This window comes from Dermacentor albipictus, chromosome 3 (genome assembly GCF_038994185.2).
Source record: "Dermacentor albipictus isolate Rhodes 1998 colony chromosome 3, USDA_Dalb.pri_finalv2, whole genome shotgun sequence".
NCBI lineage: Eukaryota > Metazoa > Arthropoda > Arachnida > Ixodida > Ixodidae > Dermacentor > Dermacentor albipictus.
Genome location: NC_091823.1, coordinates 35,314,147 through 35,332,923, shown reverse-complemented (window position 1 = coordinate 35,332,923; position 18,777 = coordinate 35,314,147). Strand labels below are relative to the sequence as shown.

The following is an 18,777-nucleotide window of genomic DNA, read 5'->3' as shown; positions in this document are numbered from 1 at the left end:
GTTAACCAGACTGAGTCCAGTTTGCTACCCTACACGTGGGGAGGGGAATGGGGAGTGAAAGAGGGAGTGAGAGAACTTAGGTGTAGGATGTCTATAGTCGGGCACTCAAGTCTGTAGCTCCCATGACCTGCGCACACTCACTTGTCGTGGACTTCCTGGTAGAAGACGCGGAAGTGCAGCGCGTCCTTCTCCTCCTGTTGGTCGGCGGCGTCAGCAGCAGCGGGGTAGCGGTACCGCCAGCGCACGAGCACGGCGGGCGGACTCCAGCGCACGAGCACGGCGCTCACGGGGGCCCACGGCTCCTCCTCCTCCGACTCCTGCTCCTCCGGCCGCACAGCGCTCGTCGTTCGCTGCAGGGCGGCTGCGGAGAGGACGCGCGGCTGTAATGGCCACATGACTGGCCACCCACCCGCTAAGAGGGGGAGGAGGGCGGGGCGAAAGAACCTTCGACACAGCGGTGACAATCCAGTTGGTTAGACAACGAGCCGACTCTGACCGACCGACCGACCGACCGACCGACCGACCGACCGACCGACCGACCGACCGATCGATCGATCAATCAATCAATCAATCAATCAATCAATCAATCAATCAATCAATCAATCAATCAATCAATCAATCAATCAATCAATGGACAAGATTTTCAGTAGATCACTCAACCATATATAGATGTGGTGTCATTAATCGATCAAGTCTGCTTGCTTGTTCCGTAAACTATCGCCTATACGTCGAAAAGTAAAAAGCCGCGCAACACGACGAGGGCAGGCAAACAGAGCAAGATCTCGTCTCGTCACCGTCACGCCACCGGTGTCCGTCACTGAGATTGAGTTTTCTACATGGTTCTTCCTAAAAAATGGCGCGCCGGTGACGTTGGTCGATGGTCTTCATGACGTCCCATTTCTTTTAGTGGAAACCGGTGGGAGGACGCTGTCTCATGATGGCCACTAGTGGCGTGACGGTGACGGGACAGGACGCTTCACGGCGGTTTGACTAGCTCAAAACAAGATTCTGCTCGAGCTTCAATAGAATCTACCGTTTCGACGCGCGATAAAAAAAGTCGCAGTTTCGCCCGAAAGGCGAAGCACCGATTGCGATCGCAAATTAGTGGATAGCTGTACGAAGTAAGGATAGTAGTTTTAGCGGCCGTATAAACTTGGTAACATTCGCTTACTAACTAAACAGGTGAACATGAACACATCTCGCTCAATGGCAGCGGAAACTGTCTGTGAAAACGCTGGAGATGGGAATTGCGGCAGTAGCCGCGAGCCAATTGAGATCCGTGCGTCTGTCGCTTCAAAGCGAACGAAACGTCGAAAGCACAGTGCATACGAAGCTACCGGCACTACGCACACTCTGCAAACATCGCAGATCGCTTTGAAGATGAGGCCCGCGTGGGCGCGCACATCAGCCACGTCTCCGACCGCTTTCAAGACACACTCGCGCCGGCAACGCGTCCCTGCTGCGTCCACCAAAGGCGTCTACTACGGCGTCCACGATTCGCGTGGCCAACGCCGTAGTAGACGCCGCCGTTGTCTCCACTCTGTGCTGACTCTGTACCATAGAGAAAGCCTGTACGGAGCGGCGGGCAGTAGGACATCGAGGTACCGTAGCACCCGCCGGAGAAGAACGCGCCTCCTCCCTCGCCTCACCCCTTGACTCGCGCGCCACAGGAGAGCGCGCGCTTTTTCGACGCTTCACCGCGCTCCCTCACGGGTTACAGAATCAAGCGTCTTTCCTTTCTTTAGATCACTATCGTCGCTTACGGCCCGCGGACCTCGCTCGCGAGACTGAACCGCGTTCGCCGGCCTACCTTCACACGTTTTCACTCGCACATACAGCATACGGCGCGCGGAAACGGTTTTATCGCCATCAGACGTTTACGGAACCTCACGGCGACACCGACGGCAAAAATGCGCCTAGAGTGTCCATATAATTGCTATCACAATAAAGAAGGTAAACGGAGCCTACAACAGCTGTTAATGGTTATTGCAGTCAAAGGGGGCGAAGACTGGTGGCAGACAAAACATTTTAACGCGACAGCATTAAGGAGCGCGTGTCGCAGAAAAGCCGGGGTCGTCGGTGTCGGTGTCGGCGTTGGCCGTGAGCGATAAATCCCAGCAGGCACTTCATGAATAAAAAACAACTTGCAAGATGGGCTGGGTGGGAATCGAACCAGGCTCTCCGGAGTGTGAGATGCTACCACTGAGCCACGAGTTTTTCTTTTTTTTTCTTTATTCACAAAATGACATACATACATCAAAACACGTTGGCCTACTTGGACCAACGTGACAAGCTAAAATTTCTTGAAATTCACTAATTCATCAAGAATACCCAACCAGTCAGGCGGATCTGCCTGTACACGATATATCTCACGTATGAAAATAATGCTTTCAACAAAATTTTCCCGTGCTGAGCGCGCATTCATATCGGCGTGCGTTACCGCCATCCGTGTCTTCGATGCTTCAAAGCGGTACAAAAGCGCCTGTAGTGAATGCGGTGTTGCCTTAGAAACGAGCTGTTTCTAAGGCTCAGCCGTGCGTCGCTTGCTCAGGCGCACATTTCGTTGCCGCGCCGAACGCTGCGTTGCTCGACGCTCACCGCGTCCGATGCGGGGCGCGTAGTCGCTGCGCCGTAGCCCATTGTCTTACACCCCTTAGCGGGTCGACGGGAACGCTGTCGCGTTCCACTCTTGAAGGCGAAGCTTAAGCGTCCTCCAATTTTTAAGTCTTTGAGAAAATAAGTAACAACTGTCGACAGAGAACAGGGCGCACTTTTGCTACTGAAACAGTGCTATTGGTACAATGGTAAACGAACGTACACACAGAAAGAAAGGATTCAGCAGCGTTGAATCGACGCAGTTGAAGTGTTTTCTAAGCTCGTCCAAATTAGCCTGCGATGCGGCGCTAAACAGTTGCGCCGTGTAAACAACGCGATCGATCAGAACATACAAGGCTGGCAGCGGCACAACAGTGAGCGGGAAGGCGACTCGAGGAACGTGCTTGGTCCTGCGGTCACGTTCGTAGTGCTAGCGGCGCGGCGTTCTCGAAGAGGCAGAGGTAGCAGCGAGGAGAGAGAACAACAACTCCAAGCACACCAACTGTCGTGTTCCTCGGCTTGTACGCTTCAAAAAGGACGCTCGCCTGCATTGCGATGTGGAATATGTGCAGGGAAACGGCCGACCTTTACGTGCTGCCGCAATGCACTCCACCACCATTCCGGCGGAAGCAGCGGGACGAGCAGCAGTAAACCGTACGTGCAGACGATGCGTAGAAAGCACCGGTACGCATATATATATATACAGAGGAGGAGTCGTGCCCTTCTATACTGCGGGGGTTTGTTTACAAAGACACTGCTTGTCCAGCCTCTGGCTTGATGGTGCGACCAGCTTCTGGCGTGATGTTGCGGGACGCCACGTTCTGCCGAGTCACGAATGTGCGAGTGCAGCGACTCAGTTTGGGCACCTGACCGCGTTTGAGAGCAGCAGCACGGCTGAGGCGCACGATGGGGCTCTTCCATTTATTTCGTTCTTTTGAAAAAAGAAGAGAGAAATGTTGGGTACTCGTTTCCTTTCCACGTCTCTTCTAATTAGGCCCAACAAATAAAAAGAGGAAAAAAAACAGTAACAATAAAATATGGCGGGTCTCATACAGTTCTATTTGACGTCTGAGAAGGGGCTCGCTATCATTGATGCTTTCATCGTAAAACCCATAATTCAACAAGAAAGCTGATTAACCTTCACTAGCTAGGTAAAACAGGCCTAGCATAAAGAGCACGGGCAGGCTGCCCGGAGCAACACTGATAGCGCACCCTCGGATTCAACAAAGAAAGAAGAAGAAAGCTTATAATTGTTATTTTTTTATTTGTCCATTTTAGTTAGGACGTCGCGTAGGTTTCAACGAGATTATATCTTTAGCGGGCGCTTTTCGTTGATGTAGAATAAACTGTTATCGCTGCACGCGCATAGGTTTCGCGAAGAATATACCACAATTGCAAGAACACCGTCCAATATTCAGCACGAAACAATTTTCCAGCAATCCTCCGCACTTGTTCCTCGCGTCCGGAATGACTAAAATGTATGTTAGCGCGGCTGTGTACATTCAGATAGCCGCCTAGCTTGTGAGTAAAATAGAATTTATCGCTAGCGTTACGCGCTCAGACCGCCGACGTTGTAAATTGCTCTGCGCCGGCCGTGACAGAGCTCTGGGAAAGGAGCCTTGCAGAGAAGACCGAAGAGGAGGGTGAGGGCAGAGGTGAGCGCGTGCGTGCGTGCGTATGAAAGAAAAAGAGAGAGAGGAGGACGGCGAGTAGGAGATGGGAGGTGGAGGCACTCGAAACGAGTAGCCGGAAAGACTTCCGGAGGCACGTAGGCACGATTAAAGCAAGTACGTTTACAGCGCCGCTAACTGGAGGGAATTCCGCGCGTGCGGTGGCGGGTGGACGGCGCGCGCAACTACGCGGAGCGCAGCTGTGTTTGGCGGCAAAGCGAGTGCGCTCGGTGTATCGACTTTGCGTGGCAGCGTGTGGTTTCGCGCGGGAATGCAGTCGACGCATTCCGCCGGCCACCTGACAGTGTGGCCCGCTGCCGCGTGCCTTCGTTCTTTTGTTTGTTTGCTTGTTTGTTAGTTTGTTTTTCGTGTTTCGCATGCCACTTGAGAGCAGCCACCGCGCGTCTGACATCCGCGGTCTCAATTTAGGTAGACTTCATTCGGTTCTTTCGCGGTCTCGTTTGGTCGGAGTTTGTAGAGGGTGCCGTCTATTAGTGGCCGTAATGCGTAAGTTCTTTAGCCGACGCATTTTTGTGGTGGGCAATTTGATAACCGCGGTTCCCAGGCACGCGGAAGCGTTCGGTATAACGAAGTAACGCCTCCTGGAAAGGAAACGAACAACCTGCTGTCGCAGCCTCACTGCCCGCTGGATGCTAGAATACTCACTCATCAGAGCCATAATGAACATCTGGCGCAAAGCTCTGCGCATAACGGACGTTTCCTCTCCGGCAATAACGAGCCCTGCAAGCCGACCGTTATAAAAGATGCAACGTTGCACATAGCCAAATAAAGTTGCATTCATTCATTCATTCATTCATTCATTCATTCATTCATTCATTCATTCATTCATTCATTCATTCATTCATTCATTCATTCACTAACTCACTGTCCCGCAAGTAGTGACAGCTTGAAAGCTATTATATGTGGGGTTTATTGTCCTAGTGGGACTACAGACACAACAGTGAAGGCATACGAATAAGTTTTGAACATTTGGGCTTCTGAAACGTCCACCCGAAACATGATACTCTAGCACTTAACGCTGCCCTTAATGAGCGAGCCGAGTCTCCCCCTATGACTGGCCTGGTGACGCTGGTACGCGGGATCAAAGGGCCTTAGTTCAGAACACTATTGAAGTTTCTGCTAGATGCAATTTCATCATGCTGTCCTTTCAAGCATTCCAAATGCTCTCACAAAAAGAAAACTGCAGCGTTCTTCCCAAATACGGAATTAAATTACACGCGTGTCATCTTCCGAATATCCTGAGGATTATTGCATTTCTCTCCATTAACAAGCGCTTGTCTAGAAACAAACAGACGATGTTGCGCAGAAAGGATCAAGTTACGCCGTCTCACTCTTTGAAGTCAACATGAGAGGTGTGGATGCAGGTTCACGCAAAACACGAAATATAGCGCCGTCTTCACAAGCGCTTTTCGACGTACCGAATCGAACGCAAAGACACATTCATAGAGAGATGCTAAGGGACTGCGAGCTGGGCGCTTTGAAGTCCCAACCAGTCACGATGAATATAGACGACATCGTCATTCGCGTTAGGTACTAGCGTGCACGTACGCGTAGGAGGACACCAACGGAAGGAACGCTTCCTTGATTTATGCCGGCCGCCTACGGCGGCGCATTCTGGCCGCTTCCAAACAGTGCACGGCAGTGTCGTCTGCTTTTTTCTTTTCTTTTTGTCTGGCGAATGGGCTGCAGTGTAAGTGAAGTAATGAATATATATGGCGGAACTTCGTTTCCCAACCACACGCATAGTAGACAGTTAAGTGTACCTTATCCGTATACTCTGGTCGTTTACGAAATACCGGAACACCCTATGGCAGCAGCGCTGGTAGCTGCGTCTTGTGAGGCTTCTTTTTATTTTCTGAGTATGACGTGTTAGGAACAATTTTGCGTATCGTGGGTGTCCTTTACGCAACAGTTCTGTGGAAACCCGCAAGGTGGACAGAAGTAATTAATCAAGGGAAAATGAGACATCCAGCCAATCGTAGCAGCTGCTACAAAGGAAACCCATGCGGGTTCCTCGAAAGAAAAGCCTCGCTCGAAAAGCCTGGCGAGGCTATTCTTTCGAGGAACCCGTATGGGTTTCCTTTGTAGCAATTGCTACGATTGGGTGGATGTCTCATTTTCTCTTGATTAATGGGTGTTCTTTGTGAAAAGAAAAAGAAAGTCACTATATGTTATATATTTTTTTCTTCCGACGCCATAACACTAGCAGCTAAGCGGAACATGATCGTTGCAACTATAGTTTTGTGTGCTCTAGCTTTGTCTCAGTATCATAAAGATGGAGCCACTAGCCCTCCGCGTTTCCGGTATGCCTTAAGCTGTAATATGTCGCGAACAGGCCTAAACTTGTTTTAGTCGTACGGTAAAGGTAATAAGCTTGCGTGATATCAGAACACTGGAGAGATAAACACGTGTGACGTTAAATTCAACTAGAGCTCACGCAACTAAATTGCAAAGCGCATGTTCTATCTTCTGCTACAAAGGCCTCGGCAGCAATGAACATTAACGTACAGGCGGTTTTTTTTTCGTTGCTTTCCTTCTGTAAGAACAGTGACACAGCACACAAAATTTTTGCCGACGCTTCTGCTGCCGTTAACGTCTCTGGTGTTCCGGTATTGCCGTACGTTTATGCAAAGGCGAAAAAAAGAAAATTAGGGCTGAGTCTAACGGTGACGACGCACGCAGAACTGCTTCGCTAGAAATAAATGTCAGGCCAGAATAAAACCAACAAATAAAGGCCAGAATAAAACAGGATCGAGTCAGACTTCTCTTAGTCTGGAGACCCGAATCTCTTGCGAGAAGGACGCCGACGAAATGCCAAAATCGCCGTCAATCCTTGGCAGTGGCCTTCGTCAAAAGGAGCGCCCGGTACATATTGCACGGGCCGAGCCTGACAGCAGAGGCACGCTGTATGGGCGCCTCGGCTTGGTCTCGAGATTGCCTTGCCGAGAGAATCCCTGGGAATTGCACCGAACTCGCACATGTGACTGACGCTGTGTCTTTGCAAGGGTGCCATATTAAGGCCTATCGCTGTACTGCGAGCCCCGTGTGCCGCTTTCTATACACGGAAAGAGACATTATATCAAGAAGAAGGTTGCAGATAGTACGATTTGCGACTCTGTTGCACCTGGTAGCAATGAGAACTTATTTGACGGCTGTTCCACATATTCTTCTAAATATGTGGAACAGAGCTATTTCCATATAACCGACCGTCCCCTCCCCCCACCCACCCATGAAGTCCCAGTTAATTATGCGGTACAGTAATTGAAGCCAAACTAAGACTACAGTAAACATAGCCAGCACGACGGTAACGGAAAGAAAGAAGACACGTACACGGCGCTAACATATCACTATAGTATAAAGAGTTGAAGTAAAGCGGGGCCACACGTGTGCCATATTTTATTGAGGAGCATTCTTTTGCTCACACGAGGCACCTTACTGTAGGTAGGCTCCTGTCTCACATCGTTTCAGGCCTCTTAATTAATAAAAAAAAAAAAAAAACAAATCAAGCGCCCGGTGATGGGATCGAACCTCGAACTAGAGATGGCGGAATCGAAGCTCGAGCTTGAACACATGCGCGCTAGAGCACAACTCGCGGGTCGGTTTCCAGTCGGTCACAGACTTATCGTTGCCTTTCGAGTGCGCGGCGTCGCATAGTAACAGGTTGCCCATAAATGCGACGGCGGGCCACTTTTTCCCATCCTTCCGTGGCGGTCGTCCGGACGTTGTTCAGCCGGCGCGCAGTAGCTTGTGTACTCAGTACGGGACCCCAACAGCCCGGGCTGCATCTCGCGCCCGCCGCACCAGCTGTTGTGGGTCGTGCAGGCCAGAGCCGCATAGGGCGGCTTCCCACTCACCTTGGGTGGGTTGCGGTGTATATAGGGAGAAGGGTCGGTGTGCAGGCGCACTCCCAAGTGATGTGTTAAGGTGAAGCATACTCCGCACAATGGGGGCATCTATATGTGTAAATAGTCGGGTTCATTACGTGACATAGAGATAGAGGGAGGGGGGGGCGGGGAGGGGGGGGGTTATGTGTTAGCTTGTAGCTGTCGCCAAGCGACGGCTTCTTCCCGCGTAGGGGAGTTATGAGGGGGTGGGTACATTTGGCGTGCGAGGCGATAACGCTGGACGATTGTGTGTATTGTGAAAGTATAGGGACCACCCTGGTCACCTTCTCGTTCTATCTGTATGGAGATTGAGGGGGGCGGGGGAGGGGGAGGGGGAGGGGGAGGGGTATGTGTTAGCTTGTAGCTGTCGCCAAGCGACGGCTTCATCCTGGGTAGGGAAGTTATGCGGGGGTGGGTAAATTTGGCAAGCGAGGCGATAACGCTGGACGATTGTGTGGTATTGTAAAAGTATAGGGACCACCCTGGTCACCTTTTCGTTCTATCTGTGCCCGGGTATAACGTATGATCTAGCAACAGCAAGCGAGAGCTTTGAAACGCGGTGTTATACTGTACCGCCTTCTGGACCGGCGCACGTTCCCAAATGATTTCCTCGTGGCAGCTAACGCCAAGTTAAGGGTGCATGACATTGCAATGCCTTCGAGATCGGCCTGGTAAAAACGGAACAGGTTGTAAAGTTTCTTTTTTTTAGAAGGATAACAAAAAAAATGAGTCATCATGCCATTCACCTCGCCGTCATGCCATCGTAGTAGCCGTCACACACACTTTTGCGTCACGAACAAACACGCACGCACTGTAAACGTGCGTGTAAATGTAGGCACGCGCGCACGGTAAATGCGAGAGTAACGCATTTCTCTCGCATTTGCCGCCATGTCGCCATTGAATTTCCTGTTTCAGGGCAGGCAGCTCCTGGAACCGGACCACTTCGTATAAAAAAAAAAAGTTCTTCCGTACCTCCTTTGGTGATGCGTGTCGCGAGGGGAGACGCGCGAGTGGCGCCCAGAGCTGCACCTCATGCAGATATCAACGTACACGCCTTGGAGGTTGAGGGAGGCGAGGGCGTGTTGTTTGTTCACTTCAACAACGTTTTCACATTGGCCCTCGAGCGGACGCTGGGGAACCTGAAATTTTCCGCAGTCTCACTCTATCCACGCGTGGCCACAATAGCCTATCCTTCTCACTAGCTGGCATGCGCTCACGATGTGCCGCGCACAGGATGCGAAACGTCCAGAGTAAATTGCGCTGACAGTCGCTGTTGTTAGTATACTGTCAATATGGCAAATAGTCTCCCCCCTTTACTTTTTTTCTGCTCGTAATTTGTTTTACACTATTCTTGTCCCGATTTGCGCCTCCATTCTGGCCGTTATTCAGGTTGCAGTCGTCGCCGGTGTGGCCAGTGGAATTTTTCACTTCCTTTTTTTTTTCTGCTTTCAACTGTGATCAATTAAAGCCGGTTTTTTTTTTTCGTTCCCCTCCCTCCCAGTCGGACGCGAACTGATGCTGACGTCGTGGCAGGTAGATGTGGTTCCCGCTTAAGGAGACGTTTGCACGTTCAGGCGCTGTGGGCTTCTTTATTTATTCTGGCGTAATGGGGGACAAAAGTATTGCATATGTTAGAAGCAAAAATGAAGCAAAATAAAGCCTATGCCTACTGAACGAGTACGTATTTGGCACGCCTCCAAGTGAAATAAGATATGCAAAAGAAAAGAGTCTAACAGCCCTGGACTTTGAACCTTGTTTTCTTATCCTTTGTTTGTTTGTTCTTTTGCTGCTTCCCGCGCAATGCGGCGGTGCATTTTAGTTTTACCCTCTTTTGGGTGTCCTTGGTGCGGTTTCCTCCGGGGCAGAATGAATAGACCGAGATCGTCTAGCAGTCTTTATCCGACCGCGCTGCTTTTCGAAATGGCCTTGTTGAGCTCGTGGTGAGCGGTGGGTTGCAAAGGAAAGGGCGCTGTACCGGCGGCGTCGTACGAATGCCGCTGCTGTGGCGTGCTTAAGACCCCGAGAGGAAACGGGAGAGGCGGTCGGCGGGAAGGGGGAGGGTCAAGTACAGAGTCCGCGGCTCTGTCTCGTGAGCTTCGGCAGTGCTTCATTGCGCTTCGCCCATGACATGCCAAAGAAAGAGCCCCTTATTCCGGGCCACGCGGTGTACAAAGATAAAAGGCGGCAGATGGAGCATCGCCTGTCCCTTACGGCTTTATGGGAGGGGAAAGAAAGAAATTAAGAGAATAATGGAATCGTACGCTCCGAGCTTGGAATTCGCCGGGATGTCTGAATTCTTTCTTCTTACTCGCTCGCACCTGCCTGATTATATAGCGACGACAAGAACTCCCCGAAATATGCGGCGAGATGCCAGTGCCTGTCCTTGTGAGTGCGCGTATACGGAGCGAATAAAAAAAAAAGAGTCAAACACTGAATGGAACCCCTCGACCTTACTACAGCAGCCAAATTAGCCTCTGCGTGAAAAGAGGCCTGCAGGAATGTTCGCCGTTGGTCGGGCCAATTTGCTGTTCGTTGAGCTTGCAGAGGAAATATTTCTGCTCAAGCTAAAGGCTTTGAACTTTTCCGGGGCGTCTGTGCTTTTCTTTATTGCCTTGGAGACTGTTGTGCGCTGCACAGCACGGTAATGTTTCCTGTCGTACAACAACATGCTGAACTTGACCAGCCTGTACTGCCCTCTACCATCTTTTGGTTTCCGCTTTAGTGCGAAGCTAGCATCGCTGTTTGCCACCAATTTTCTTTTATTTGAAAATACTGCCAGCTGCTTTTTGGCAGCCAAAGCAGGAGTGGTACATTTGGTTTTTGCTTAGGTAGCAAGCAAGGAGGGCTTACCGATAAACGTGTAGGTCGACTACTAACTATTCAAATCCGTTCTGATGGACCGAGCAGTTCTTCGAGTGCTTTCATGAAACCTTACTTGAATGACAATTCCCCGCTTTCGAGCGAATCGCTGTGCTCAATGATCAACAGTTCCCTCAGCTCTTTTCCTGCGCTGACCGATAGTGTAAAATTACCGCTTGCTTGAACGCGCAAGCAGAATCCTAGTTTGAGTTAGTTGGTGCGTTATGATTGAGGAAATCAACGGCACAAGATAAACGCGGAGAAGACACATACGACAGAACGGCGCCAGGATGGCGTCCTCATTGGTCCGCACCAACTCTGTCAAATAGTGATATGTTATCGGTTTGGACCAATCAGAGAGGGAATAGCCACCTTAGCCACCTTGTGAGCCAATCAGAGCTGACAAGATGGTGAACATGGGGAAATGCGGGGAAACTTGACAGCAGCCGATGAACCTTGCTTGGTATGTGCTTGTTCGTGATAAGGGAACATCAAGATCAATTCCAGCGAAGCCCATAAAACATAGCAAAAGTGAGCGTTTTCGCTGCACTTTATCCACAGTGTTCGAACAAGGGATATTGCTAGAGCAAGGCTTCAGCGACGCCTTTTGTCCGATCACTTCTGGTCCCTTCATTTCATTTTCAGTTTTATGTATTAATGTAATAATGAGACTACTACAACTGAGAAATACAGTAATAAGAGAAAACTCCCCGTTATCCAATGTTATCTAATAATGCACAAAAATGAACAATGTATTGCACTTTATCCGAGAAGTTGCATCCAGTCTTCCGAGGTCAGTGGAATGATTGAGTACCGGCAAGCCATTGTGTGACGTGCCGTCTCCACATTCGCGTGAACCTCAGTCTTGTTTAAATTTTTTCACTGCCATGCTATTGTTATCTTTTAAGTTTGGAATTTGTTTTGGGTAGGAGTAACCCAACAGTGGTCTGCGCACGTTGGGCAGCAGCTGTGCCTCTACGTAGGATGGGATAAGGCGATTGCTACTTCTTAGCATTGAAGGAGTCGGAGCATATATATATATATATATATATATATATATATATATATATATATATATATATATATATATATATATATATATATATATATATATATATATATATATATATATATATATATATATATATTATTGTTCAAAATTGCATTTCTCATCCTGTTAGAAATACTCAGCGCTCAAATAAGCTCGCGCTATAGTGAGAACGGGGCGTCGGTAAAATACGCTCTATATGAACCCTCCAAGCATTTATTCAAAACATTCTAATTGCATGAATTGCGCTCGATATGTTTGAAGCGATCGATATTAAGACACAGGATCATGACACAAACAAATAAAGAAGAGGATAAAAAAAGAATGGGAAAGGCGTAAGCTTGCTATATATAACTTCTTTGACATAAATGCCAGGGCAAATAAAAAAAGAAAGGGGCACAAAATGCATTCCTCTGAGGCTTTATCAGATTTCAGCGGTAAATCGAGTTTTCTAGTCGCTGAAAGGAACAATTTTGGACGAGTTCCACTACAGCTCCACAGGATTGCCTTCTTTCTTTCTTACCTTAAACCAAATTTTCCCCTACCCCGTTTTCCAACTTCTCAAAATTTCCAGCCTCGAAATTTCTTTTTACAGCGTCCCAAGGCCGTCACAAGGCGGGGTGCCGAGTGGGCGACGCAGTATACCGTGAACGGCCAACTCCAAGGCGCAGCCGTTGAACGTGGAACAATGGAAGGCTTCGCGAGCCGTTACACTTAACTTTTAAGAGTTCGCGTAAACGGCTTTATACCCTGTTTCGTTATTTACGTGCAGTACAGGGAAGGATGGGGGTCGTGTCAGTCAGTCCGTAACGGGAACCGGCTGCGGCTTCCCGAGAATGGAAGAGGAGCGCTCGCCCATTGCGCTTTGCTCATCCCATCGTGAAGCTTCCGTGCAGTAGGCGTCACGCGAAGAGTGATCAGTTGGCGGTCAACGGCCGGAGCCCTTCTTCTGGTTCTCTTTTCCGGTTGGCCGACGCGACCTGTATCTTCCGCTGCAGAGCACGGAATTGACGGTGGCGTAGCATAGGTGAAAAAGGCCTCGATGAAAAGGCGTGCCAGCAGGTGGAAAGTGGAAACGGTAATGTGGTAAACGCCGGGTAGATGTAAGTGCCGACGAGAATGGTAAAAAGTGCCGCACAACGAAGCGTTTTATGCAGAGGTTGTAACTCTGAGTTGCTCCCTTCATACGCATAAGATTAAAGCTAGATAGAAGGTCGTAAATGGCATAAACAAAAGTGTGTAGTTTTTGGGCAATAGACGCAACGAAGACTGGAGACGAAAGTGTACGGCATTTGGTTTTACTTCGCGCAGTCTGAAGTCTTCGAATTCGACTACGTTTGCTCTTTGAGCCGATCAGAGAAGGGTCTCAGCCACCGTGCGATCCCGTCAGAGCACGAAAGACAGAAGAATGCAGGTCGAGTTGAAAGAGGCGCAGTACCTTCGTTTGTAAAAAAACAAAAAAATGCACTAAACAGAGAGGAAACTTTTTGTGGCTCTTGGCACGTTTTATTCGTGAAATGGACTTAAGGAGCATGAGCCGACGAAGAGAGGATTTGCTTGTAGTGCGCTGTACTGCCCGTACTTCGCGTTTCGCGCCATTCCCAACGAAACCTTCGAACAAGGCGGGAGAGCGAAATTGAGCATCTACGATGGGCCTTGTAGAAAACAAGCGGCCCTCTGCCGGTCACGTCAGGCCTCCATCACCCTGTGATAATTCTATTTAGGGAGAGGGGGCTGAAAGAGGGTGGCAAACATCGCTAAACACGAGACACGGAATAGAGTAGTAAGAGTACCTTGACACAACGCTGCACCGTCTACCAGCTAAAACCAAACTAGTTGTGCGTCTTGTATTGAGCGTTGTTTGCCACCAAAACACGTATCGACTAGTTCACCCAGTCACGTTGTTGCAGTGGACCTTTTGCTTGCGATGGTTGTGCGAGACAGTGTGTGAAAGCTGGGTTACCGGATTTCAATCGCGAAGGAATTCTGAATGGGCCACTGTTTCGTAGAATTCGCGCTGCATGTTTACTTTATGGTTGATTCCGTTGAAACAAATGCCCTACGATGATTATTTGGTTGTCGTTTGTCCTGTAGTTTGCGTCCTGTAGCAAGATTGCGGGATAACTCGACCCTTTTTCGAGATGACGGTGTGTCCCCTCTTTATTTTTTCACCCAAATTGAAATCAACATTAAAAGCAAAGTAAGAAAAGAAATAAATTCCACTGCCTTAGGTATCGGCCCAGTGCACGGCCCGAGGTAGGGACCTGCCAGGGTATCTATATGCAATGCGTCCCTGAATACGGACACATGTGGCACGAGCACTTTTTCAAGATAAGATACTTGCCATAGTCTTGCGAAACAGTTGTGTCACAGAATGTTTTATATGTGACACATACACACAAAGTAACATATACTAAACAGTATGACAAGACACACTGGAGGAAAGACTCTCGCCAATATATTCATGCCGCGAGCAGCTAATTTCTCTTGGTATTGACAATGTGCAATATCCCGTAAGCAGGCTTTCGCGCTCTCCAAACGTGCCCTAACCAATATTGCCGTCTTCTCGCTACTAACACTACTAAAGCCGAGACAAGCATTTTGAAAGCTTGAATGTTGCAGGAAACGTAAGGTGGCAGAAATGACGTCACCATTGCGTGGTAACGTCTTAATTACTATTCTTGCTTGAGGTCTATTATCATGGTTAGGTCAGAGGAGAGGTACGGAGAAGCCCACTTGCGGGCTTTGCATATCATCCTAATTAGGCACAACGTTTCGTCGATTCGTGTACGCAGGAGGCTAATATATGCTTTACCAGTATCTTTAATTTTCAAACATTGCCCGTTAAAGTGGAGGAGTTCCCAGTAATTCTACATTTTACAGCGAGGCTGTTAGACTCTCATTGGTCGGGATTTTTCGCTGCGTCGTACTCATGAAAAAAAGAAAGAAACCCTTCAGCGAATGAAGCGAAAAGCGCATACATTCTTTGGTATCGCGCGTACAACATACAGCATTCGCTTCAATAAAGAACAAGCACAAAACAAGTATCCAAACCACATAACTGATGATACGCCACTCCTGCTACAAATGCGAATCACGAAGCGCTCCCCGCATACGCTTCCCGGTAAAGATTACAGTTGCCACGTTGGAAGTGACGTCACTAGCCTTTCATATACAGGTATAAAAGAACCATCCTAGCCACTGATTTCATTGTTTTTGCAGCACCGCTGTGGGTAGGCAACGCGTAGTTGGGACTCCCAGGGAGCAGCGTGAATGCGAGGAGCGGCAAAGGGAAACAGAAACGGCAATACGACCAGCGGCGGCCCGCTGTCGCTGGTCGTATTGCCGTGGAATTCCACCGAGCCCACGCGTCCACATTCTCCTGCGGCTGAATAGCGCGCCGGATGAGGAATCGAGCAGTAAAGCATTTGACACCGCCGTCAGCAGTTGTACTGGTGGTTTTCAACAGCTTCACTGGAGATCCAATTTCGCAGAGCCGGTACGACGAGTGAATTTTTTTCACATGGATTTCCGCTCGTCATGAGGCGAGAATGAAAGTATACAAAAGCCCGGAGGGTCTTTTCAGGAGAGGCCTAGTACGGCTTGTCTATTAACCATCTCTCACCGTCGTCAGGCTTGTAAGTTCTTGCCAAACGTTACCAGTTAGTCAGTGTGGAGCCCTCAGAACCTGGCTTTCTTCTTTTCTGTCTCTCTCACTTTTCTTTCACGTCAATTGTTTTATTTAATAGGTGGTTTCCTGCGTTACGCACTATGCGAATCCTGCGTAAGCAATGTGCCGTAAACAGCTCCGGCGATGAAGCAGCAGCAGCGGCTTTCAGATTGTCACGTAAAAGTATGACTCCCTACCGCTCCTTTGCTGACAGCGTTGTCTGCAGCGGATTGTGGATGGGGCAATGAAACAGAAAGAGAAAAAATGAACGTCTACAATCTGAACGTCCGCTGCTGTATCACGCTTTTCTCTTTCGACTGCGGCGTATTTCTTTGCTTTCGCCGTGCTTGTAACAATATAACGCTCCCACCAAGCGGTTTCTTCATCCTGCTTTTCTAGAACGGAAGACGTGAAAGCAATTTACCGCTCCATCGGGCTACGCTTTTCGCACGAGGTATTTTTAATCTCTTTTTTTATTTTTTAATCAGCGAGAGGAAAGAATGGGCTTGCACCTTTTTGTTCTTCGATCTTCCATCGCGTTCGCAAAATTGTTTCGACCCATATATGTATATATTTATAAACTTTCTTGTTTCTTTCTAGCGAGGGGCTTTGCTCAGGGACTTTGCTTAAACTTCTTTTGAGTGAAACTTTTTCCGTCCTGCGGAATATCTTGTTTGTACTTTTCGTTGGCGTATTTCTTACGACTATTTTCGCATGACTTCTCTCTACACGAACTACACGGATGGAGTTTTAATCAGAGATCTTTGACAGGAGGCTATATGGATTATTCATGTGCAAGTGAACGCGCGACGTGCGTTATCTTTCTCTCTTTTTTTTTTTCATTATCACTATTGTATGAGCTTTTTGGTGAAAACCAACGGCCCCGATAAGGTTTCTCGCTCCGGTTTTCAGAAAGCCGTGCTTGGCAATCGAGCTGGCGACATGCCGAACGGCTCTAATTTGATGCCTTATCGTTCTGAAACTTTTAAAAGACTTTAGTACGTGTGACAAATAAAGAAAAAAAAGAAAGTTAGAGATAATTGCATTACGTAGCAGGGGCATTTACTATTTCATTTCGTTTTAGTCGGCTTTATCGTGCGTATCTCACTCTTTTATTTTCGCCGTAGAATTAGCTGTCAAGCGTAATTAATGGAACGAGACGTGGAAAAGTTCTGACGTGGGTCCCTTGGTGGCAGGAAATGTGGAGAAAGCGCTCTTTATGCGGTAAATCGCGTTCTGATAGGATTTGATAAAGGACTGCACTCGATAAGATTAAAAAGACAACAAAATTATAGAGCGTTTAAGTCAGGTTCCCACCTCTGTATCATGGCAATATGTTCAATGAGTACCTAATCGCCGCTGAGCCCTTGTCATTTGACTGTATTTCACTGCACAGCGAAAGCAGATAACAAGAGCGAAAGAGTCATATTTTATGTCAGGTGACGTAAACTCACTAATAACACACGGTTGCAACATCGCGACTGGACACGAACTCAGTAAAATTAAGGGAGAGGTTCTCCTCTTTTTAATCAGCCCGTGTCTAGTGGCGATTTTGCAACCACAAAACTTTACCGACTCGCCCGATTTTCCATTCTGCTGCACTAAAGACAGTTCACAACCGATATATCATAAAACACACTGGAACGTGACATCAGCTCACATAAATGCACGCAACTAACATGAGAGGTCGCATTAAACACATTGGAACTTAGAGTCAACTCACGGCAGATGTCACATAAAACACACTGCACCGTAAAGTTATTTAGTCCGGAGCCCTCCTGCTATACAGTGTCACTCATGAGCCACTAGACCTTTGCGATTCGTTAAGCAGCACAATCTTATTTTATTTTTGTCCTGAGGAAGTTCGCAAGGTTGGGCAAGCTGTACTTGCAAGCCTTTGTTTTTTTTATCCCTTCAACCTTTTCTCCATGTAGGGTAGCAAACCATACGTGCGTCTGGTTGACCTCCCTCCCTCCCTCCCTCCCTCCCTCCCTCCCTCCCTCCCTCCCGCATCCTCCTCCTCCTCAAGTGTAGGAAAAGGAAAGGCGAATACCAACTTTAAGTTTTCTTGTGAGTAAGAAAGTTGCTATTAAGGTTTCATTCGGTGTTGCACTGGCCACAGTCACCCCGCTATCCTCCATGTTATTCCTTTCTTTCTTTCTTTCTTTCTTTCTTTCTTTCTTTCTTTCTTTCTTGCTTTCTTTCTTTTCTTCTTTCTTTCTTTCTCTTTCTTTCTTTCTTTCCTTCTCTTTTTTTCTTACTTTCTTTTTGGTACTACGTTGACAAGGGGCGTAGTTCTTTCAGTCACGTAGTGTTCCTGCTTTCTGTCTTCTATGCTTTCATTCTTTTATTGTTTACGTTTAGTAACATTTGCGGAGGGGGAAAGGGAGGGGTCTTTAGTTTTGTCGACGTTAATGTATGAGGGATACGGGGATGAGTCTGTTATTTTCGTAGTGCCTTTGACCGGAAAGTCTCCGGAATGTTAAGAACTACCCAACTCTCTTCTTTGGATTTTTATTTAAATGTTGTCTCGTTTAACCATTGCAACAAATCGCCTACCTCCCGCCAAAACTCAGCTCTCGATATACGTTCGCGTTCGGAATCCCTTTGACACTGACGTCTTTCCAAACTTTGCTCTCTCCAAACTTCTTTGGGGGCGTCTTTCCCGTTCGAACACTGTAATTGTGGCGAAGCACGCTTTACAAAGAGAACCTAGAAGCAGTTGTTCCTTAAGAAATGGGCGCGTGACAGCGGGTCTACCCGGCTGGAAAACGCTGTTTTCGGCTGTTATCGGCCACACTGAAGGCTTGTAATTTCCTCTTCCCGCTTTGTCTTCTGAGATGTTTAGGTGGCCGAAGAAGCCGCCCCTTTGAAAGCTGAGCTATCCCTACTGTGCCCAAGATTGAGGCGTGCCCGTCCCAGATGGCAGAGCCTCGTTGCCGTAAAAGAAAAGTTGGGCTCGGATTGTCTTTTCATTCCTTTCAAACATTCTCGACATAGTATTTCTACTAATATTTATTGTGAGCCTTG

The 18,777-nt window shown here is 48.2% G+C and overlaps 1 protein-coding gene across 2 annotated transcripts in view; it reads right to left on the bottom strand.

Moving 5' to 3' along the window:
• The window catches only part of LOC135902729 (uncharacterized), a 198,957-nt gene that overhangs the window by 16,727 nt on the left and 163,453 nt on the right, over positions 1-18,777 (bottom strand). For both annotated transcript variants that reach the window (XM_065432951.2, XM_065432958.2), the window contains exon 2: positions 142-361. In XM_065432951.2, the coding sequence (XP_065289023.2) occupies positions 142-361 (220 nt within the window). The remainder of the gene's footprint in view (positions 1-141; positions 362-18,777) is intronic.